This window comes from Eublepharis macularius, chromosome 12, assembly GCF_028583425.1.
Source record: "Eublepharis macularius isolate TG4126 chromosome 12, MPM_Emac_v1.0, whole genome shotgun sequence".
NCBI lineage: Eukaryota > Metazoa > Chordata > Lepidosauria > Squamata > Eublepharidae > Eublepharis > Eublepharis macularius.
Window position 1 is genome coordinate 54,989,598 of NC_072801.1, and position 22,107 is coordinate 55,011,704.

The 22,107-nt window shown below is 46.9% G+C and overlaps 1 protein-coding gene across 1 annotated transcript; it reads left to right on the forward strand.

The window, feature by feature from the left end:
- Window positions 1-8,248: 8,248 nt before the first annotated feature.
- On the forward strand, window positions 8,249-19,423 carry LOC129339429 (zinc finger protein 729-like). Its single transcript, XM_054994008.1, has 6 exons — window positions 8,249-8,379; window positions 8,919-9,020; window positions 9,435-9,536; window positions 9,670-9,840; window positions 11,708-11,778; window positions 15,570-19,423. Exons 1-6 carry the CDS (start codon window positions 8,249-8,251, stop codon window positions 19,421-19,423), a joined length of 4,431 nt encoding a protein of 1,476 aa, XP_054849983.1.
- The last annotated feature ends 2,684 nt before the right edge of the window (window positions 19,424-22,107 follow it).

Below are 22,107 nucleotides of genomic sequence, written 5' to 3' on the forward strand. Positions count from 1 at the left end.
TTTAGTATTTATACAGCATTACTGAGCAAGAAACTGTATTTCATTGTCCTTTTGAGAATGACTATTGTAGACCAATTCACTTTAAATCTGGCTTTGCCCTCAAATTCCCCCATGCTCAGCACATTCTTGGAACAGGGTGGAGAGAACTTCTAACCCTAAAGCTGGCTGGTGGAGAAGACAACAAAACTGAATGTTTAGTGAAGTTCAATTGGATAACAAAACCCAGCGCTTGACAAAGCAGAGGAGGTGTGTGAATTCCCACAATAATGGCCAGTTTTTCAGATTTTACTCCCAGTAATATAAAATCAGAACAACTGTCATGCAATCATGGGCTCCATCCACAAGCATGTACTGAATGCAGAAACATACCCTTTCTCTTAATCCAGAGGCATAATGTTGTGGAATGTTTAAAGTCACTTCATACGCTATACTAGTAATTTTACAACAACCATTTAAGGTAGGCTGGTATACAGTACATATGTGAAATTAAATGTACCTGAAAGCCCTTTCTCATAATCCAAAATGCAGAAACATGGATTGTTTATGGTGATGGTATACTCTGCATAGCGTCAGAGCTACTGTCTTTGGTTTTATTCATGTAAAGAAGACGCTCTGGCATTCAAAACAAGTTCCAGGGCCAAATCTTGGTGAGAATTAAGCCATCCAGAAGAACACGCCTAGGCCTGGCTAGAAGCACATGATTGAGGAGCTCAAGTTAATCTGTTCCAAGTTGGATAGTCCTTGAATTCCCCTTCTGCAGGCACAATAAATTGGAGACCATGGGTGGAATCCAGCCAACTTCCTTGCTTCTTATCCAGTTGTATTCCTTACTACAGTCCCCTTCCCACATAGCTTTTTGTCCATCCATATCCATGGGTAGGATTGCTGACCTCAAAGTGTGGCCTGGCATTCTCCCAAAATTACAATTGATCTTCAGACTACAAATATCAGTTCCCCTGGAGAAACTGGCAGCTTTAGAAGGTGGACTCTATGGCATCAAATCCCTACTGAGCTTCCGCCACACCTAAATCTCCAGGAATTTTCTACCCTATAGAGTTGGCAACCCTACTAGGGTTGTTAAAAGGGGACCCTCCATTTTTTCACCAGCAGAGAAGCTGGTTGGATCCACCTCTATAAGAATGAGAAATTCTTCTTTAAGTTTTAAGCTTCTTTGAGTAAAGGGAATGTAGGGAACAACTGAGTTGATTCTCCTTCCTCACATTTTGAGAGCACTGGAAGAATGTTGTCAGTGTTTTCCCCTGTCTGGGCCTGTCGACACAATACTATCTTGGGATTTGGATCCTGAGAGAGACCTCCCCCCCTTACACACAGTAGATAACTCATAAAACAAGAGTTGCTGGTTTTGTTTTGAGAATTGCAGGGTGTGTCTGCTGATCTTGTTTCAGTCTTGAATCATTCAAAGGACATTTTCTTTTACAAGAAAGTGATCCTGACACACCCTTGACCACACACATGACAGCAGTTTGATGGAGAAATGCAGTGTATGAACCAGCCATGGGGTGTGGATAGAGCTGGCCAAAGTTTCTGCATTCATCCTGGCATCTCTCCCCACTGTCTGATCAAGGGAATCACAAATGATACTAATACTTAGCACATAGATACCATCCAAATTTCCTCATACATATTATCCCTAACAATAACCTTGTACAAAAGGCTGATAACCACCATGCTGTGAAGTGACATATCTTTCCAGATGTGTAGGCATGTGTATACAGCCATTGCAGTGCACTCTATCACAGACGAGGGGACAGCAGTTTACCTCAGTAATTTCAGAACTGTAAGAACAACTTGAAAGCCTGTTGCAGAAATACAATTTGAACCAGGGACTTCTGTAAATCTGTATCCCTATTTCCCTTAAGGGACGGAAACTTTGCCCTTGTCTACTTTCATCCTTTGTAAACTAATTTGGCTTTGAATTCACTGAAGTTTAAGGAAAGCCCTCATAATATAGAATACATTATTCAGTTAGCCCACTGGGACACAGAATGGATCAAAGAGTGAGCTGCCCTCATTTTTGGAGGGAACGGAGAGACTGATAGGTAAGAATATTAACCTTCACTGGCCCTTGCCGCTGACAGGAATGGCTAACTCAGTCGACCATGTGAGCTGCGCAGAACTAGGGAAGATACTTTTTATTGGGCACAACTGATGATCAGAACAGAATGTTTCAAATAGTGAAAACCAGCAAAGTGTAGCAGCTAGCAGCCTACAATCTGGGAGAGACAAATCCTTAATTGGCATGGCCTTGGGTGAGATGCTGTGTCTCAGCCTATATTACAGAGTTGTGAGGATAGAATGGAGATGTCCACTTCCCTGAGCTCCCTGGAAGAACAGCTGGATAAACAATGTACTAAATAATTAAGGCTATATGTAGGAGCGGGCGGGCTGAGGGGTGGGGGTGGGGGAAGAGCAAGTTTAATGGCTCACAATGTCTGAGATGGAACTTTTAAAGTTTACCTCAGTCTTGATCTCTTAGAGAAGCCACTATACTCTACATCAGTTCTGCTGCTGCAAATAGGAATAATATTAGATTTATAAGGTTGTGGTGTAGATGGAGTATGCAAAATATTTTGAAACATTTTCAAAACACATTATTTTAGATATTTAGACCCTGCTTTTCTCCATAATGGAGAACCCAAAGCATCTTGTAACATCATTCTCGCCACCATTTTATTCCCACAACAACCCTGTGAGGTAGGTTAGGTTTAGATAAAGTGACTGGCCAGGTTGCTTCTATGACACCCTTAAAAGAAATGCTAAGTCATAAGTAATGTAAGAAAGAAAAAAATATATGATTGGTGCATACTTGACTAGTACTGAAATCACAGCTCTGTGTGATAAATGAACTAAATACATAAAAAATTAAGTGAACACATAAATAACTTCCATAATGGAAGTTTGATATTAAACTACTACCTAGTTATTGCAAATTTCTTCTGGAGGATACAAGGTAATTATTTTTGTTAGTTTTCCTAGAATGCTGAAAAAGACAGGGCAAACAGTTCAGTAAAAAGGGTAACTACTACTTCTGTTACCCTAAGCAGTCAATGAATGTGGGATAGACCCTAGATTCCTTCTCAAACTGGTAAGGGACAAAAGTAAACTGATGCCCACCAAAGCAGGTGGGTTGTTAATGTGGGAACAAACTGCCAGTTTTCACCCTAAAAAGTTGTTGGAGAGTCATTTTCCTCCAGGAAATAAGAGAACCATCTCCTCCTTTTGTAAGAATGAAAATGGCCTTTTGCATTTTTGGTGGAGGTCATCTTTCCATAACAATACCCTGATGGCTCTTTCTCTCCTCCAGTTTGCAAAGCCAGAAGGAGGAGAGGAATGGAATGGCCACCTTGGGGGCAAGTCTGACACAAGGTGGGGTAAGAACAATGGGACATGAGATAAAGCAATCTCCAAAAGGCTGGTTTAACATAAGCACTGGAGAACTGAAGTCTAGGCTGAAGTTCAGGAGCCAGCTCCCTCCAATTTGCTTTCCCCGATCTAGATAACCTGTAAAGAGGTTGCCTGCAAATGATCCAATTGGAAGGAAGGGGGTGTTTTGTAGTTGCCTTCTTCCTTCCAGTTGGTGAGGACTGTTCTTCAGCAGCATGACATGATTCACAAATCTATGGGAACAAGAGAGCCCTTCTCAAGGTAGGATGTGGGGGGAAGAGTATTCCACTGCCTGGATAGAGGTTGGGGGTGAGGGGTGACTGGTTTCAGTTTGCATCTTGGTCTAGAGTTGGAGAAGGAGAGATTTTTCTTTTGGTGGGGTTGTTGTGATGCATCTGTTCAAGACTTCCTGATGCAGGGGACTGGCAGTGCTGGGACCTGGCAGGGGGGAGGATGAGGTTGGGGTAGGCATCTTTATGTTCTCTGCTGTGATTCTTGGATTGAGCCTTCTGCCATCTTGCAGGGCTACATGTACAAGGGGATTTAAGGCAGATCAATTTAGGGTTGCCCGCTCCAAGTTGGGAAATTCCTGGAGATCTGGGGGGGGGGGGGGTGAAACCTGGAGAAAGTGGGGTTTGGGGAGGGAAAGGACCTTGGCATGGCATAACTCCATAGAGTCCACCCCCAAAAGAGCCATTTTCTCCAGGTGAACTGATCTCTGTGGCCTGGAGACCCGATCTCCAGCTGCTACCTGGAGGCTGTCAACCCTAGATCAGTTACCTCTCAACCGTCTCAACTTCATCAACTTTTTCACTTCATCACCTTGATGAAAAATATAAAAGAGTAACCGACAAAATAGAAGTCTTCTTGTATCCATGGACCTAGAACAGAATGTAGTACATACACCAGGCCAATGATGTAATGAGAAGCAAGTAAAATGTCCTCTGCCCATTCTAGCTCAGGGCAAACTGAGTGGAAAAAGGTAATTTTTAATTTGCTTTAGCAATTAGGAATTTTAAATGGAAGGTGCATAGATAACATAGACCCTGCACCTTTTAACCAGGTGGAGAAAGGGTAGATTTTCATTGCCTTTTCAAGGATCGTGTTCTAATCTAAGTTATGATTATAAGTAATTACCCTAAAATAATTAAGAAAGAGCAGGAGCTCCCCAATGAGGACCCAAAATGGAAAACAACATTCTTTGCTTCTCCATTTTAGCCTTACAACAAATCCGTGGGCTGAGAAGGTGTGACTGGCCCAAGCTCACCCAGTAAGTTTCCATGGCAGAGTGGGGATTCGAACCTGGGTCTCCCAGATCCTAGTCAGATACTCTTAACCACATTTTATTAGATTTTTATTAGATGCATTTTTGTTAGATCCATTATTTATTATTTCAGATATTTCACAGATGCATTTTTATTGGATAATTGTATAATTTTGAATCTGGCTTTCTCTATGTATCTTTCTAATGCTCATAAGCATGAAAGAAAATGCAGAGGTGTGTGTATTTTGTTTGCTTGTGACAGAGTAGCACCAGTTCAACCTCTACTCATTGTACGCATTATACTCTCATTTTTGCACTGTTCTCTAATTTTATAATCCATTCTTTATGCATTGTTTGTATTTATTACAGTGTTTTTATTGCATTGTACACTTATGTGTTTTGTTAGTAGCAAAACCCACCTTGAGTCTCAGCAAGAAAAACAAACTGTAAATAAAGTGAGTAAATAAATAATTTTCCAGAATTCAGGTGTAGGGGACAGGCAGAGAGTTTTCCCAGTGGAAGGGGAAAGTATCCACAAGGTCTATAAGTCTGCACTGAGAAACATTCAGGAATAAATTGGGAAAGAACATCCTGTGATTGTTTCTGTGTTAACAATGCAAGATCACTCACTTCTCCCTCTGAAGCAATGAATTTTGAACCTACTCTATAATCCCATATTGTTCCTAACAATTGCCCATCAGGGTGTAGAACCAATGAGCAGCCAGAGATACCAGTGCTCCTGAGGAATTATCATACGTGGTATGAAAAGTAGTCTCACTAAATGGCACCCCACCCTTTGGTATTTGTGGATGGTGATTAGTGGAACACAATCATACTGTATATTGCTTATTTCAAGTTTCCTAAGTACTTTATAATGCAGAGTATCAGGAACAGTTGTTCAGAGTAGGAAGTTGTATTGAAAGATTTTATTCTGTTTCTAGAGAGTGTTTACTGTGTCTCACAAAGTTTATCTTTTACATTATTTTCTTCATTTATACCCTGACTTTGGGGACCTTCCACAGGGGACCCAAAGCATCCTTTATTATTCTCCACTGCTTGATTTTATCCTCACAACAACCCTGTGAGGTAGATTAGCTGAGTGTATGACTGGCCCAAGATCAACAGCAAGCTTCCATGGTAGAAGTGGGATTTGAACCTGGGTCTCCCATGTCCAACGTTCTAAACACTACACCACACTGGCTCAACAGCACTCAAAATACTACACAAACATTATATTAGAGTAACCCACATAACAGCCAGTGTAGTGTAACGGTGATGTAGGGTTGCCAGTCTCCAAGGAAGGACTGGACTGCTCCCAGACTACAGAGGTCAGTTCCCTTGGAGCAAATGGCTTCTTTGGAGGGTGGACTCTATGGCATTATACCTCGCTGAGGTCTCTCCCCTTCCCAAACCACTCCCTCTCCAGGCTCTACCTTCAGGATTTTTCCAATCTGGAGTTGGCAACCCTAGTTGCTAGGTTTCTTGCTTTTGCTTTGAGATGAAGGTTCTGGGATTGCTTTCAGGGCCAAGGGAGGCAAACTGAAATCCCAGTTAGCCCAAACTCTTTCTTTTTAAAAAGACTTCTATGTATGCCTACTTGTGATCATTATTGCACATACACCTTAGACAGCCAGTGTGCTTAGTGGTTAGAGTACAGGGCTCTGGGAGATCCAGGTTCGAATCCCCATTGTGAAAATAAAATGGAGGAGAATACTTATCTTATAAGACAAGATATTATAAGATAAGATCTACCAATACGCATCAGTGGTCAAATTAACAACTTATGTGCATAATAGACCAACAGTTGAATTTTGGGGGAAATGGAAAGATTTCTTTGATTCCTTTGGCTAAAATTAAGGTAAATTAGGGTAACTCAATACAAAGATGAAAAGATAAAACACAGGCAAAATGATTAATTAAAAATGTTGATATTAAAGTTTGCCTATAAGTAACTAAGGATAGCTACTATACAATTAAGTTGTGCTGTTATATATATTCTGAATGTGTTTTTCTATTAGTTTAATTTCAAATCTAGTGCTTGCATCAGTTTTTTATGCACTTTCTATTCTTATAGCTTTTCTTTTTAAATAAAATCTTTATGTATGAAAAAATGGAGGGGAATATTAGTCACTTTGGGAGGGGGCAGTGGGGACAAAGCCAGCACATACCAGAACGACGGAACATATCCCTTGCTTTGCAAAATAAAAGGGGGGTTAAGAACCTCCTCAAGCTACCTCTGCCAGTGTGGTGTAGTGATTAGATTATTAAACTAGGATCTGGAATCCCCACTCTTCCATGGAAGCTCACTGCATAACCTTGGGCTAGTCACACACTCTCAGCCTAACCTACCTCACAGGGTTGTTGTGAGGATAAAATAGCATGTAAGCCACTTTGGGTCCCCATTTGGGAAAAAGGCATGGTATAAATGATGTAAGTAAATAAATAAGAGATTAAAGTTAATTACCTGACACTAACTGCATGACTATATTTTATATTTATCTCACAGTTAGTTCCTGCATACATTTTAAATTTTGTGAGTGATTAATTGTACCTCTCTTCAAAGCCGTATCATGGTTGTAACCAGGGCCGTTTCCACATGGCTCCTCGCTGCTCGTAACAACCCGAAATATTGTGAAAAAAACGCGGAAGATCACGTTTTCTCGCACGAGATTTGCGCAACATCATGTGACGTCGTGCAAATCTCGTGCGAGAAAACGTGATCTTCCACGTTTTTTTCGCGATATTCCGGGTTGTTGCGAGCAGCGGGGAGCCGTGTGGAAATGGCTCACATATGCTACAGATATGGTACATCTCCTAATGGTGTGCATACTAACTTCATAGCAAGGGCAGCTGCATAAATAATTTGGAGGGTGAGCATGGTCACTCAGAGAGACCTCTTGCTGTCTAGTTGGATGTGTCAGGGTGTATTAAAAATAGCAAATATAAGCCTGGTGGGAATCACACACACACTCCCCACCAAGAGAATAGTATTACTCAATGTAATATCACCAGGCCCCACATGAGTCTCAAAGAGGGTTGCCAGCTCCAAGTTGGGAAATATCTGGAGATTTTGGGGTAGAGCCAGGCAGCGGCCTAGCGTGGTTTACAGCCGCCTGGAGCAGGAGGCGGTTTTCCTCCCCCACCAGGTGCACGTGTGATGATGTCACTTCAGTGACATCATCGCAGGAGCACCCCCCCTCACCCGGGCCTTCCCGCTTGCCTCCCTACCAACTTCCGTGCCGCCAGCGTGCCCGGCAGTGCCAGCGAAGGGGCAGGAAAGCGAGTGGTGAGGCGGCCCGCCTTCTGGCTTGCCTCCCGCTTCCCTGCCTGTTGGGGCACCTGGCAGCGCTGGCGAAGGAGCGGGAAGGAAAGCAGTGAGGCAGGCCGCCTCCCCGCTTCCCTCCCCACTTCCTTGATTGTTGGAGCGCCTGGCAGAGCTGGCAAGGCAAGCGGTGAGACAGCCCATTTCCCCACACGCCTGCCCACTGCCTTCTGCACCAAAGGTGAGCGGCGAGGTGGCCCGTCTTTCAGCTTGCGACCTCCGCTTCCCCGCACTGCCAGTGCCGGCGAAGGGGCAAGATGGCGGGCAGCGAGGAGACACGCCTCCCCGCTTCCCCGCCTGTGGGGCGCCTGGCAGCGCCAGCAAGGCAAGCAGCGAGGCAGCCTGCTTCCCCGCTCGCTTCCCCACTGCCGGGTGCCCAGCAGCGCCGGTAAAGGGACGGGAAGGCGAGCGGCAAGGTGGCCTGCCTTCCTGCTTGCCTCCCAGCTTACCTGTCTGTCAGGGTGCCTGGTAGCACCGGCAAGACAAGCAGCAAGGCAGCCCACTTCCCCGCTCGCCTCCCCATCATCTCCCGCGCCACCCAGGCGCCCAGCAGCGCCGGCAAAGGGGTGGAAAGGTGAACGGTGAGGTGGCCTGCCCTCCCACTTGCCTCCTGGCTGTCAGGACACCTGGAAGCACTGGCAAAGGAACAAGATGGCGAGGCAGCCTGCCTCCCCACTTCCCCGCCTGTCGGGGCACCTGGCAGTGCTGGCAAGGCAACCTGCTTCCCTGTTCGCCTACCCACCATTTTCCACGCTGCCAGGGTGTCCAGCAGCGCTGGCAAAGCGGCGGGAAGGCGAGTGGCGAGGCGGCCTGCCTTCCCACTTGCCTCCCCTCTTCCCTGCCTGTTGGGTAGCCTGACAGTGCCGGCCAAGGGGCAAGATGGCAAGGCCACCTCCACTCTTGCCTCCACACTTCCCCACCTGGCAGTGCCGGCAAGGCGAGGGGCAAGGCAACCCGCTTTCCCGCTCGCCTCTCCACCGCCTTCCGCACCGCCAGGGTGTACATCAGTGCCGGCAAAAGGGCAGGAAGGTGAGCGGTGAGGCAGTCTGCTTCCCCGCTCGCCTCCCCACCACCTTCTATGCTGCTGGGGCACCCAGCAGCACAGGCAAAGGAGCGGGAAGGTGAGCAGCGAGGCAGCCCACCTTCCCGCTTGCTTCTCCACTTCCCCTCCTGCGCAGGCAAAGGGGTGGGTAGGCGAGCGGCAGGTGGCCCACCTCCCTGCTTGCTTCCCCTCCTGTCTGGGCATTTCCTCACCTGTCTGGGCGTCTGGCAGCACTAGGGAAGGGGTGAGCGGCAAGGCAGCCTGCTTTCCTGCTTGCCTCCCCACTTTCCCGCCTGTTGGGGCGCCTGGCAGCGCTGGCGAAGGAGCGGGAAGGTGAGCGATGAGGCGGCCTGCCTCCCTGCTTGCCTCCCGACTTCCCTGCCTGTTGGGGTGACTGGCAGCGCCGGCAAGGCAAGCAGCGAGGCATCCCGCTTCCCCGCTCGCCTCCCCACCACCTTCAGCACTGCCAGAGTGCCTGGCAGCAGTGGTAAAGCGGCAGAAAGGTGAGCGGCGAGGCAGCCCGCTTCAGGGCTTGCCTCCCCACCACCTTCCATGCCACCAGGGCGCTTGGCAGCGCCAGTGAAGGGGCGGGAAGGCGAGCGGCAGGCAGCCCATCCCGCTCCTCCACCTGTCCAGGTGCCTGGCAGCACCTGCCCGCTTCCCTGCTCGACTCCCCACCGTCTTCCGCGCTGCCAGGCTGCCCAGCAGCGCCAGTATAGGGCCGGGAAGGCGAGCGGCGAGGTGGCCTGCCTTCCTGCTTGCCTCCCAGCTTCCTTGCCTGTCGGGGCGCCTTGCAGTGCCGGCAAGGTGAGCCGGCACTTCCCCGCTCGCCTTCCCACTGCCTTCCACACTGCCAGGGCGCCCGTCAGCACCGGCAAAGGGGCGGGAAGGTAAGCAGCAAGGTAGCCCACTTCCCCGTTCGCCTCCCTACTGCCTTCTGTGCTGCTGGGGCACCCAGCAGCGCTGGCAAGGGGGCAAGAAGGCGAGCGGTGAGGCAGCCCACCTTCCCGCTTGCCTCCCCGCTTCCCCACCTGTCTGGGCACCTGGCAGCGCAGGCAAAGGGGTGGGTAGGCAGCAGCGGCAAAGGGGCGCTATAGGGTGTGTGTGGACCAGGCCCCCCCTCAAAATTTTGTGCCAGGGTGGCCGCCCCCCCTGGCCCCCCACCGCACACTACACCTATGGAGCCCGGGGAGGGTGGGATTTAAGGAGGGTCTGGAGCTCAGCAGATCATAATGCTATACAGTCCACGCACCGAAGCAGCCATTTTCTCCAGGGGAACTGATTTTTTTCATCTGGAGATCAGCTGTAATTCCGGGAGATATGCAGGTCCCACCTGGTGGTTGGCAGGTTGTCTGGGTGTGTGCTGCTATAGACCAGGGGTGGCCAAACTGCGGCTCAGGAGCCATATGTGGCTCTTCTAGACATATTGTGTGGCTCCTGGTGGTCTCTGAGTATTGCCATGACCATACATTTTAGTTTAGTTTATTTCCCTCCCTCCCTTTCCTTCTTTCTTTCCATGTCTTTTCCTCTTTTTTCCTTTTTCACTCCCTTCTTTATTTCTCTGTCTTTCATATATTCAATAAAAATGTTGGGGTTGCCCAGTCTGACTCATAAAATACCTGGGGACTTTGGGGGTGAAGCCTAGCAAGGATGTGACATCACTTTTGTGATTTCACTTCCAAGTCAAAGGTCAGGTGATGGCTCTTCCCAACCTCCACCTTCTGATGGACGTCACTTCGAGCATACTGCACCAAAACCCCACCCCTTCCTGTGATGTCACTTTCAGTACACTCCCCCAGACCCACCTTTTCATCTGAAGTCACTTCAGTGCATCATGTCTTGCGGCTCTCAAACATCTGACGTTTATTCTATGTTGCTCTCATATTAAGTAAGTTTGGCCACCGCTGCTAAAGACCAAACAACACAATGTATTGTTTAGAATGTGAGACCAGAACTCAGGAGATCTGGGTTCAAGTTCTCAACTCTGCCACGAAACGAATTGGGTGACCTTGGGCTGGTCATTCTCTGCAAGGTTTTGTGGACAAAATGGTGGGTGTGTGGAAGGATTGAAGGGGAAAAAACCATGTGAAGAGAGCCCTGTGTGGTAGGTTGCTGCTGTTATGACCTGACCCAAGGTGAAATAGAGAGAGAGAGAATGTAGCTAGGACAGAGTGGCTTGCACAAGGCCACTTTCAGTGTAAACCTAAGCAGTAACTTCCTGTCATGTGCTTGTGGGTCCTGAGCCTGGAAAGGTTGAAGACCCCTGTTTCAGGGCTTGAAAGATAAGAACTGATACCTTGAATTGTGCTCTAAAGCAAACTAGCAGCCAGTGAAGATCTTTCGAATGGCAGAATAGGGTTCTTGGCCATAGTCTGGTTAATGAACTTGCTGCTCCATGTTATTCACTGGCTGAAGTTTCTGCATAGCGTCCAAGAAGCTGCCCAACACAGAACTCATTAAAACAATTTAACCTGGAAGGGGTCACAGCATGGATAATCACAGCTGCTTTGGGTTGCCATTGGGAAGTAAAACATGGGACAAAATAAAAATAAATAAATAAGCATCTTGCTTGCTCATATTCTGTGCACAAAGCTTGTGCTACTATATTATTTTAACAGTTTTCAGTGGGTTCCTCTTGCTAATGTCCCTTGAAATCCCTTGTGTACCCTTGTAGAACTCTGGAGGACTTGGAGGAAATGGATGCTCTTGAACCACCGTTATATGGACAGATCAGGGCAGAGGAAGGTGAGTTTGTTACAGTGAGAAGTAGATCCAGAGGAGTTAGCCCTGTTAGTCTGTAGTAGCAAAATAGAAAAGAGTCCAGTAGCACCTTTAAGACTAACTAAATTTACTGTAGCATAAGCTTTCGAGAATCACAGTTCTCTTTGTCACATGCCTGGAGGGTAAGAAGAAACTGGTCAGATATATAGGTGGAGAGGGGAGGGGGGAGTAGATGCAATTAGTAGCTCTGATAATGGGATCAGTTTGCTTCTGATAATGAAATCAGTTACTGATTTCATTATCAGAAGCAAACTGATCCCATTATCTGCATCTACTCCCCTTCCACCTATATATCTGACCAGTTTCTTCTTACCCTCCATCCATCTGACGAAGAGAACTGTGATTCTCGAAAGCTTATGCTACAGTAAAGTTGATTAGTCTTAAATGTGAAGAGCCCTGGACTCTTTTCTATTTTAGAGTGAGAAGTGCTACTGAAACTAATGTTGCCAACTCCAGATTGAGAAATATCTGGAGATTTGGGGATGGAGCCTAGGGAAGGCAGAGTTTGGATGATGATGATGATGATGATGATGATGATGATGATGATGATAACGACAACAACATTCGATTTATATACCGCCCTTCAGGACAACTTAATGCCCATTCAGATCAGTTTACAAAGTATGTTATTATTATCCCCATAACAAACACCCTGTGAGGTAGGTGGGGCTGAGAGAGCTCCAGAGAACTGACTAGCCCAAGGTCACCCAGCTGGCTTCAAGTGGAGGAGTGGGGAATCAAACCCGGCTCTCCAGATTAGAGTCCTGCCGCTCTTAACCACTATGCTAAACTCAGCAGAGGTGTGATGCCATAAGAGTCCACCTTCTGAACCTGCCATTTTCTCCAGGTGAATTCATAATTCTGGAAAAACTTCAGGACCTACCTGGAAGTTGGCAACCCTACCTAAAATTAGCCAAAATATTTGAATGAGGTTTGATTGCAGGAACAGAAGTGGATTGAGGGAGACAGGAATAGATTTAAATCTAAAACAAATCCAAATGCAAATATAATGCATTGCTTTTAAAGCCTATAGGCCCTGGGTGGGCACGGTGATTCCTTAAAGCTTCATGTCTTATTTATGACACCCGTTCTGTGCAAGATAAAACTGGGTGCTGGCACAGCATTTGGCTTCCTAGCAATCACAGTTTTCCTGTTTTCTTTTTGAGCAAGAATCTAGTTTTCCAGGAACAATACAATTGCTGTTAAGAAACAAAGTTTAATGTTAAACATGCTGATACTGGTTAGGATTTTAACCATGCAATCTTGGAAATCAAGCTAGATGTCTAGGAATAGACTAGGAAGGCTTGGGTCTGATGCTGATGAATAATCTTTATATTTGGTAGTGTTGGGAACTGCAAACTGCAAACAACAAACATGAGAAATGTTTACATCAGTGGCAACCATTTATTAAATGCTAGAGTAACAAAATTGGTAATGCATAGAAAGAAGTAGTACAAAATATTTGAACAAGAATACTGGAAAATATGTTCACTTGAAATATGATTGATTAAACTTATGGTAGTTTGTATGCAGAGATTTTATTCAAATGATGCTGTCCCTTTTTATTAGATGGATGATTTCCTGTATTATAACTGGTGATTTGCTCAATGTTTACTTGGAAACCCCAGCCTCTCATCTGCAATCCTTCTCCTTAATTCTTGATCTGCACCAGTGATTTATGGTGAGAGGGGACACTGTGTCTGTGCACAGTTGCCTACTTTTTGACTGTGCTCATTCTTCAAGATTAAGCCCTGCTACTCAAAAATTATTTCAAGGCTGACCTGTCTAACTGTTAATTCATAAAACAACACACACCCAACTGCTCTTGTATGCGTTTGGAACTGCACCGCCTCAAAAATTATAATTCCATTAAAAATGAAATCCAGACTCCATTAGTAGAAAACAATAATGTCACAGGGAAGTAGGGTAACCAACCTTTAGCTGGGGGTTGGATATTTCCTGGAATTACAACTGATCTTTGGTGACAGAGATCAGTTCCCCAGGAGAACATGGCTGTCTTTTAAGGTGGACTGTATGGCATTATACCCAGCTGAAATCCCCCCTCCCTAAATCAGAGCTGATTGTAATGCTTCAAATAGTCCTTAGGGCCAGATCTAAGGTTGCCAGTCTCCCGCTGGGGGCAGGGGATCCCCTGCTCCCACCCTTCACCCAGCCCCCACTTACCTAGCTGGCAGGGGGGGAACATGCCTCCCAGAGTGCACTACCGGGCAATGCGGCACACTCCTGTGATCTGATTCAGTTCAAATCGGGCCGGTGCGGAGTGCTACTGTGCTCCTCAGGGGCCTGATTCAGGCTGAATTGGGCCAGATTCAGGCTGAATCGGGCCTCCCTGAGGAAAACAGGAGTGCTTCCAGGGCGGCACATGGCCTGCACAATGATGTCAATTCCAGGAAGTGATGTCATCACGCAGGTTGGGAGCACATGCATGAGTTCTGCGCATGTTTGGCTGGGACAACAAAATGGTAGGTGCCAGGCCCCCAACCTCCCAACCCTAGCTGGATCCAATTAGCTTTTTCCTCTCACTCCTGGCCTGTTCCTAAGGCTGCTAACTCTGGGTTGGGACATTCCTGGAGATTTTGGGATGGAGCCTGAAGAAGGCAGAGCTTGAGAGCCCTGAGAGTGAGCCTTGCTTCTATACCTGCCCCTTGTTCCCTTTCTCTACTTTCATGCATTGTCTTGGATTGATGCTGAGGTTGGAGGGAAGGGAAGGGCCACAGCCTGAGTGAGACTTGTGGCTGCATCTGAAGCAATGATTCACCTCCCATAGGAGTTTGCTTTTTTAAAAAACGGGCTTATTAATTTGACATGACAGATTCCATTCTGGGCCAAAGGGGGAGGGACAGGAGCACCCTTGGCCCGGGCCTCAAACTCAGAGGCTGCCTCAGCTGTAGATACTTGTTGAATTTGAGGCATCGGATGCAAGTTGGCAAAAGAAATAATTTTTTTAACAGCTCTAGACTGGGTCGTATTAAAGTTTAAAATATTCACAAATATCAATAAAAACATGCCATCATTTAAATTTTTTTTATCATGGCCAGGGACCTTAAACGCTGGAATTGGCCTTGGCCTCTGGACTTTTGAGAGACCCTGATACAGTTTGAATTTTTTTGAAATACAAAAATTTGCAGATAAGAACCCATGTTGGAAGTTGGTGCCCCCCTTCCCCCCCTGCCTAAAAAACCATCTGACCCAACAGCTAGCAATGGCCACTCAACATCTTCCCCACCCCAAGGCTCAGGGAGGATTTTTTGCATCATCATCTTGATGATGCTTAAATTATCATGGGGGAAAGCTGCCTTGAACTACTATGTCTATGAACAAAGTCTGTGTGCTTAAAAAATGTAAAAGGTAACTAATGCTAGTTATTGTTTGAGGAATGCATTCATTATAAATAAAAACCTACCAGCTTTAAAAAAATGCCAGTTTTATTTAAATTAAAGTCACCATTTATAAACACTTAAGTATAAACAGATATACATGGGCTAGAAGTCCCTGTGGTTTATAAGGAAATTGCTGGGTTTTCGTTCATTTCTTTGAAGCCTCTCCTGGAAATGTGGCAGCTCCCCCTAGTGGTATAAATTGGCTATGGCCCTGGGTCCAGCTTGGTTATGAAAGCGCACCCCCCCCCCCCAGCATCTGATTAATATGCTCTGTAATCTGGGTCAGGAAGGAAGGAAGTTTGGTTTGTGACGTGCCCTAGATAGTGACATTTTTGGTGTTCTTCATATCAGCAGGTAGTGGTGATTTGGAAGAGACTAATAAGCTACCAAGTCATGAAACAGTAGAATTAAAGGATTCCTCTGTGCAAAGCAGGCAGAGTCCAGAGAAGGCAGTGGCAATTCAGGAATACCACCATGAATCAGACGAAGTTATGGCCTTGGTACACTTGCAAGCCAAGAAAACATGTATCGTGAATGAGGAAGCATTCAGCCAAAGCCAGAAGCCAACAACACACCAGAGATATCAGCATGAGAAAATGCTGCTTTGTGACCAATGTGGGAAGGAGTTCTGGTATCCCTCTAATTTCTCCCAACACCAGTGTGTGTACTCTAGGCAGAAAGCAGTAAAACAGACTCAGCCCCCCTCAGAACCATCTGAACCACATATCCCCAGTTCCTTGGAACCTGCCTTAGAGAATGTGGAGGACAGGCTTACAAACTGTAGCAAAGGAAGCAGTCAAAACTCAGAAGTAATGACCGACCAGCGCACCTATTGCAGAAGGCTGTACCTCTGTGACCAATGTGGGAAGGCCTTCCAGTATCTCTCTGATCTTGCCTGCCATCAGGGTGTACACTCTAGGAAGAAAGCCACAAAACAGGACCAATCCAAATCAGAAGCTGATAGCCCCAGTCTCTTGGAGCCCACACCAGTGGTACTGCAGATGGAGAGCATGTCTATGAACTCTAAAAGTGCAAAGACAATGATAGGTCAGAGCACCCATCGCAAAAAGCTTCACTTCTGTGACCAACGTGGGAAAGACTGGTGGAGGCCCTGGGAGCTTGCTCAACATCAGCGTGTGCACTCTAGGCAGAGACTAAGAAAACAGGGGCAGTCCCGATCAAAAGCAGATACCCCCAGTCAGGCACTGCAGGTGGAGAACATGTCTATAAATTCTAGAAAAGCACTCAGTCAAAATTCAAAGGTAATGAGCAACCAGAGCACACACTGCAGAAGGCGGTACCTCTGTGACCAGTGTGGGAAGGACTTCCGGGATTTCTCTGATCTTGCCCGACATCAGCGTGTGCACTCAAGGCAGAATGCAGCAAAACAAGGCCGATCTCCACCAAAAGTGGATAGCTCCGCTCTCGTGGAGCCCACTCCATTAGCACTGCGGATGGAGAACACATTTACTAGCAACGGGCTCAGTCAAAATTCACAGGTAACGACAGACCAGATCAGCCACCGCAGAAAGCTTCACATCTGTGACCACTGTGGGAAGGTCTTCAAGTATCGCTCTGTTCTTGCCCAACATCTGCGTGTGCACTCGAGGCAGAACGTAGCAAAGCGAGGCCAATCTCCATCAGAAGTGGATAATCCCTATCTCGTGGAACCCACTCCATTGGCCCTGCAGATGGAGAATGCATTTACAAACACTAGCAAAGGGCGCAGTCAAATTTCCAAGGTAACGACAGACCAGAGCAGCCACTGCAGAAAGCTTTACCTCTGTGACCACTGTGGGAAGGACTTCCGGTATCCCTCTGATCTTGCCCGACATCAGCGTGTGCACTCAAGGCAGAATGCAGCAAAACAAGGCCAATCTCCACCAAAAGTGGATAGCCCCCCTCTCGTGGCGCCCACTCCGTTAGCACTGCAGATGGAGATCACATTTACTAGCAAAGGGCGCAGTCAAAACTCGCAGGTAACAACAGACCAGAGCAGCCACTGCAGAAAGCTTTACCTCTGTGACCACTGTGGGAAGGACTTCCGGTATCCCTCTGATCTTGCCCGACATCAGCGTGTGCACTCAAGGCAGAAAGCAGCAAAACAAGGCCAATCTCCACCAAAAGTGGATAGCCCCCCTCTCGTGACGCCCACTCTGTTAGCACTGCAGATGGAGAACACATTTACTAGCAACAGGCTCAGTCAAAACTCACAGGTAACAACAGACCAGAGCAGCCACTGCAGAAAGCTTCACCTGTGTGACCACTGTGGGAAGGGCTTCTGGTATCCCTCTCATCTTGCCCGGCATCAACATGTGCACTCAAGGCAGAAAGCAGCAAAACAAGGCCAATCTCCACCAAAAGTGGATAGCCCCACTATCGTGGAGCCCACTCCATTAGCACTGCAGATGGAGAACACATTTACAAACACTTGCAACGGGCTCAGTCAAAACTCACAGGTATCGACAGACCAGAGCAGCCACAGCAGAAAGCTTCACCTCTGTGACCACTGTGGGAAGGTCTTCAAGTATCGCTCTGTTCTCGCCCAACATCTGCGTGTGCACTCGAGGCAGAAAGGAACAAAACATGGCCAATCCCAATCAGAAAGACACAGCTCAACCCCCTCGACACCACAGGAAGACAGTATGAACTCCAACAAAATACTTCATAAAAACACCAAAGTAATGACAGTGCAGCGTATCCACCCCACGAAACAACATATTTGTAAGCATTGTGGGAAATGTTTCAAATGGCCCTCAGATCTTGCCCGACATCAGTGCAGAGTACATAAAAGGTTTGAATGGCTGGCAAAGGAAGATGACCCAAATCTCTTGGCTTCTGCAGCTATACCCCTGAAAGCAGCAAGAACACTTACAGGTTACCACAAACCATTCAGCCATAATTCCAAGCTCATGACAGACCAGAGCCCCCTCACGAAGCAGTCTTATTTGTGCAGTAAGTGTGGGAAAAAGTTCCTGTGGCTCTCTCACCTCACCCGACACAAACGTACTCACCTTCGGAGAAAGAAAATTAAACAGAGAGAATCTTCATCAGACAAATGTAGTCGCCCAGTTCCCATTCCTAAGCTCCTTCAGGGAGAGAATGAACTGGCAAACTTGAGTGAAGCAATGAATCCAAGTTACTTGCTAATGGCAGATCAGAGCACCCATACTGAGAAGCCCTACCTCTGTGACCAGTGTGGCGAGGGCTTTTCTTGGTCCTCTGAACTCATTCAACATGAGTACACTCACTTGCGAGAACGCCCTTATGACTGTCTTACTTGTGGACGCCAGTTCAAGCGCCATGTGCAGCTGGTGAGACACCACAAGTGGCATGAGGAGAGCCAAGAAGAAGGTGAAGAAGGTGAGAGTTTCCAGAACATGCACTGGGGCAATGATCCTGGGGAGCACGTGCCCATGGAGCTGCCACAAGACCTCCCTCCAGAGAAAAATGGGGAGCTCTACAAAATACTTGCCAGTCCAGCAGCCTGTGAGTGTGGTGCTTGTGACACTGGAACAAATGACAGGTCTGAATTGCTTCCTGGGAACAACGTTTGGGAAATCGGACTCAACGGACACCCCCACCTCCTGTCCTTACCACAGGCTTGTGAGTGTGGATGCTGTGAAAGCAACGGGGAGGGTGGTGCTGAACCACCTCTCCAAGCTGAGGTCACATCCAATGTCATGCCAGTGTCTGTTGTCAGTCCCTGTGAGACCATTACTACCGTGCCTGCAGTCCCAGCAGCCTCACCAGGAGCCCCTGGCCACGTTGCACACATGCTGGAAGAAGAGGCCTCCACTGCAAACATGGCCATCAACTCTGTTGCACCTCCCCCTGATCTCGACAGCCTAGACCCCGAGTGGCTCCCTTCCCCGAGGAGTCGGCTCCGGAAGCAAGTTCGCTCATCTGTGCAAGGCGCCAAACCTCACTCCTGTCCCGTGTGCTCAAAGCGCTTCAGGCTTGCTGAATACTTGACGAAACACTTAAATGTCCATCGTCCAGGGAAGCCTTACCATTGCATCATTTGCGGGATGAGATTTGGCCGTCGTTCGTACCTGTTGAAGCACTGCAAGTTACATACAGTGGGGTCAGCTCATGTCTGCCCATATTGCGGCTGCATCTTCTCTCAGCGTGCTTATCTTCGGAAGCACATGCACATCCATACAGGGCAAGAATGGTCTTTTCCCCAGGATGCCAGCCCTACTTAAGTTGCTTGGGTGAAAGCCTTCAGTAGAGATAGCAAATTGCCAGGGAGGGAGGGGGGAATACCATTAAAGGCAGTGAAGTATTATTTGTTCAATTTAATGTTGCATTTTGGCCACCAGATTAGATGCTGATATGTATTTTATACCTCAAACTCAAAAATGTGGGCAGAGTGCCAACCCTCCTCTTTCCAATGAGAGTGGTGGGGTGAGCCCTGCAGCCATGCATTTCTTGGGCTAGGCTGAGGGGGCAATGTAAGAATGGCTTATTTTCCATGGGCTCTGAAGGACGTGACTAGATAGCCCCCCTCAGTCCTTGTGCTCTCATGACCTGCCTGCCACGGGACAAAGGAAGAGCCAGCAAGGAGGTGTGAATGTTTTAAGTCAGTTAACTGTGCGTCTTTGGCCTAATGTTGAATAAATTTCATATTGTGAAGTCTCAATGAAGATTCCTTTGTGAGGAAGCAGAAAGAGCGGGAAATAACATGGCAGTGTAATGGGTTGGATCTAGCCAGCTCTTTCAATCTTGTCCAGTCCTTTTCCTCATCGCAACCTCTGTCCTACATGGTTCTGGCCTATTCAAGTCCAATGATCTCCACGTTTGGGTGGCCAACAGGGATTTCTCCCATTTTCCCCAGTGAAAAAGCTCACTGACTTATTGGTTAGAAGGAAAAGCCAGCTAGAACGTTTTTTCACTTCCCTCAAATTTTGGAAGGGGGAAAATATTTTTGGTTATGCTACTATGCCAGAGTGAAAATCTTTTGAAACTCAAAATGAGTTCAAAGCCCATTAAATGTGGCAGGAACTTCAGGGATATTGACTGTCATGGATTGCAATGGCTGTCAGCTTCAATTGCACATACTTGTCGTTGCTAGAAAGAAAGCTGTAATAATTTTACCCTGAAAGATAAACTACCTGCCTCGTTTGGAAGTAAATGGGAAGGCCCTTCCAGATTTTCAGATCTGGGCAGTTTCACTGTTAGCCATACTGGATACTTGGGCAGAGGCATGTTTCAGCCATGCTTCATGCTTTACTTGCTTAGTTGCACCAATGGATTCAATAAAGGCTGGGATCCTATGCCCTTGCTCCATATGTACTTCTCTCTAGGCACTGTGGGGACACTCCTCCACTTTGGAGCCTGCCTACTCTTATGCTAGGCACACTGGACCTCAACCCTGGAATCGAGCAAGCAGAAATGTCTCCACAGCACCTGGAGAGAAGACTCACAGAGCAAAGCTATAGGATCCAAGCCAAAGTCCACAGTCCATTGCCAGATGTAAGAATGGCATCTTTTCCCACAATGCACAGGGAAACACTGTGGAAACTGGCCAATAATATACTACTGTTTACACAAAGTGCTGCCAGAAGAAAGTATTGGAGGACACTGTTCCTGAAGAAAATGGTCTAATGGCTAATATAGTTTAGAAACATTGAATAAGAGCTGGTATTGCTGTGCCTTATGAATAAGCTAATTATCTTATGTGGTAATCATGGTTTTGATAAAAGCTAATGCTGAAACGAGGAATGAACTCGGGGCTACCCATCAGCCAGCCTCCCCTCCCCAAACCCCACCCTCCCCAAGGCTCCACCCCATATCTCCAGGAATTTTCAAGCCCAGAGTTGGTAACTGTAGATAGGGGGACAATTTGTGTAAACTTGTGGTGAAGTTTGAACAGGACATCTTAGCTGCTACTTTGTTAGTTTAACTGTGAGGGGGAACAGCCCATTTTATTTGTACTGTCATCAGCATATTGATGACATCTATTTCCAAAGCTAAGAATGATTTCTTCTGAAGGCTTTAAATAACAATAACAACTTTAGATTTATATACCGCCCTTCAGGAAAACTTAATGCCCACTCAGAGCAGTTTACAAAGTATGTCATTATTATCCCCACAACAATAATCACGCTGTGATGGTGGGTGGGGCTGAGAGAGCTCCTAGAAGCTGTGACTGACCCAAGGTCACTAAGCTGGCTTCAAGTGGAGGAGTGGGGAATCAGACCCAGTTCTCCAGATTAGAGTCCCATGCTCTTAACCACTACACCAGACTGGCTCTCCAATGGTCTCCAATGGCAACTCTTTGAGTCCAGTCCATGAGGAATGATTGAAACAAGTTCCAGGCACATCTTGATACTTACCTCTGCCTCTAAAGTCTCAGCAAGATGGCATGGTTCACTTTGTCAAATGTTGCCAGTCGAAGCAATAAGTGAAGCATGGTCTTTGTCTACCTTCAAATGGTGGTCATCAACTAAAGCCACTAGGGCCATGTTTGTCCCCTAGGCCTGTCTGAAAACAGCCTGGAAAGGGCCCAGGGCAGATGAGTGGGCAAAGACTTGGTGTTGTTCCACTACTGTTCTCTCAGTCACTTTACAGGGGAGATGGTGAGAACCATGTTATTGGTGGAATGCATTATATGTCTTCTGGACTACAGAGAATTTTCTGGTTGTAGTAGTGAGAGAGAGAGAGATGTCCTATCCTGCTGGCCTGACTCCCAAACCTACCCACTTTCCTTTTTGAGACAGCATCACCAGGATATGTTAGTGATTACAGGGCAACCAATGAAGTCACAATCTCCACTTTGAAGGATATGCATTGCGCTCAGGCTGCAGTGGTCCAGAGCAGCCCTTCCCCTCCTGGGTGGCTCCATGAAGGGAGCACAGAAGGACTCCACTGTCTGCTTATGCAGGTG

Excerpts from the sequence above, each read along its gene's own strand:
- LOC129339429 (XM_054994008.1), top strand. The coding sequence starts at position 8,249 with ATGGCGGGCAGCGAGGAGACACGCCTCCCCGCTTCCCCGCCTGTGGGG. Across the intron at positions 8,380-8,918 it reads CCGGGTGCCCAGCAGCGCCG|TGCCGGCAAGGCGAGGGGCA; the intron begins GTAAAGGGACGG and ends CCCACCTGGCAG. Across the intron at positions 9,841-11,707 it reads CGCCTTGCAGTGCCGGCAAG|AACTCTGGAGGACTTGGAGG; the intron begins GTGAGCCGGCAC and ends GTACCCTTGTAG.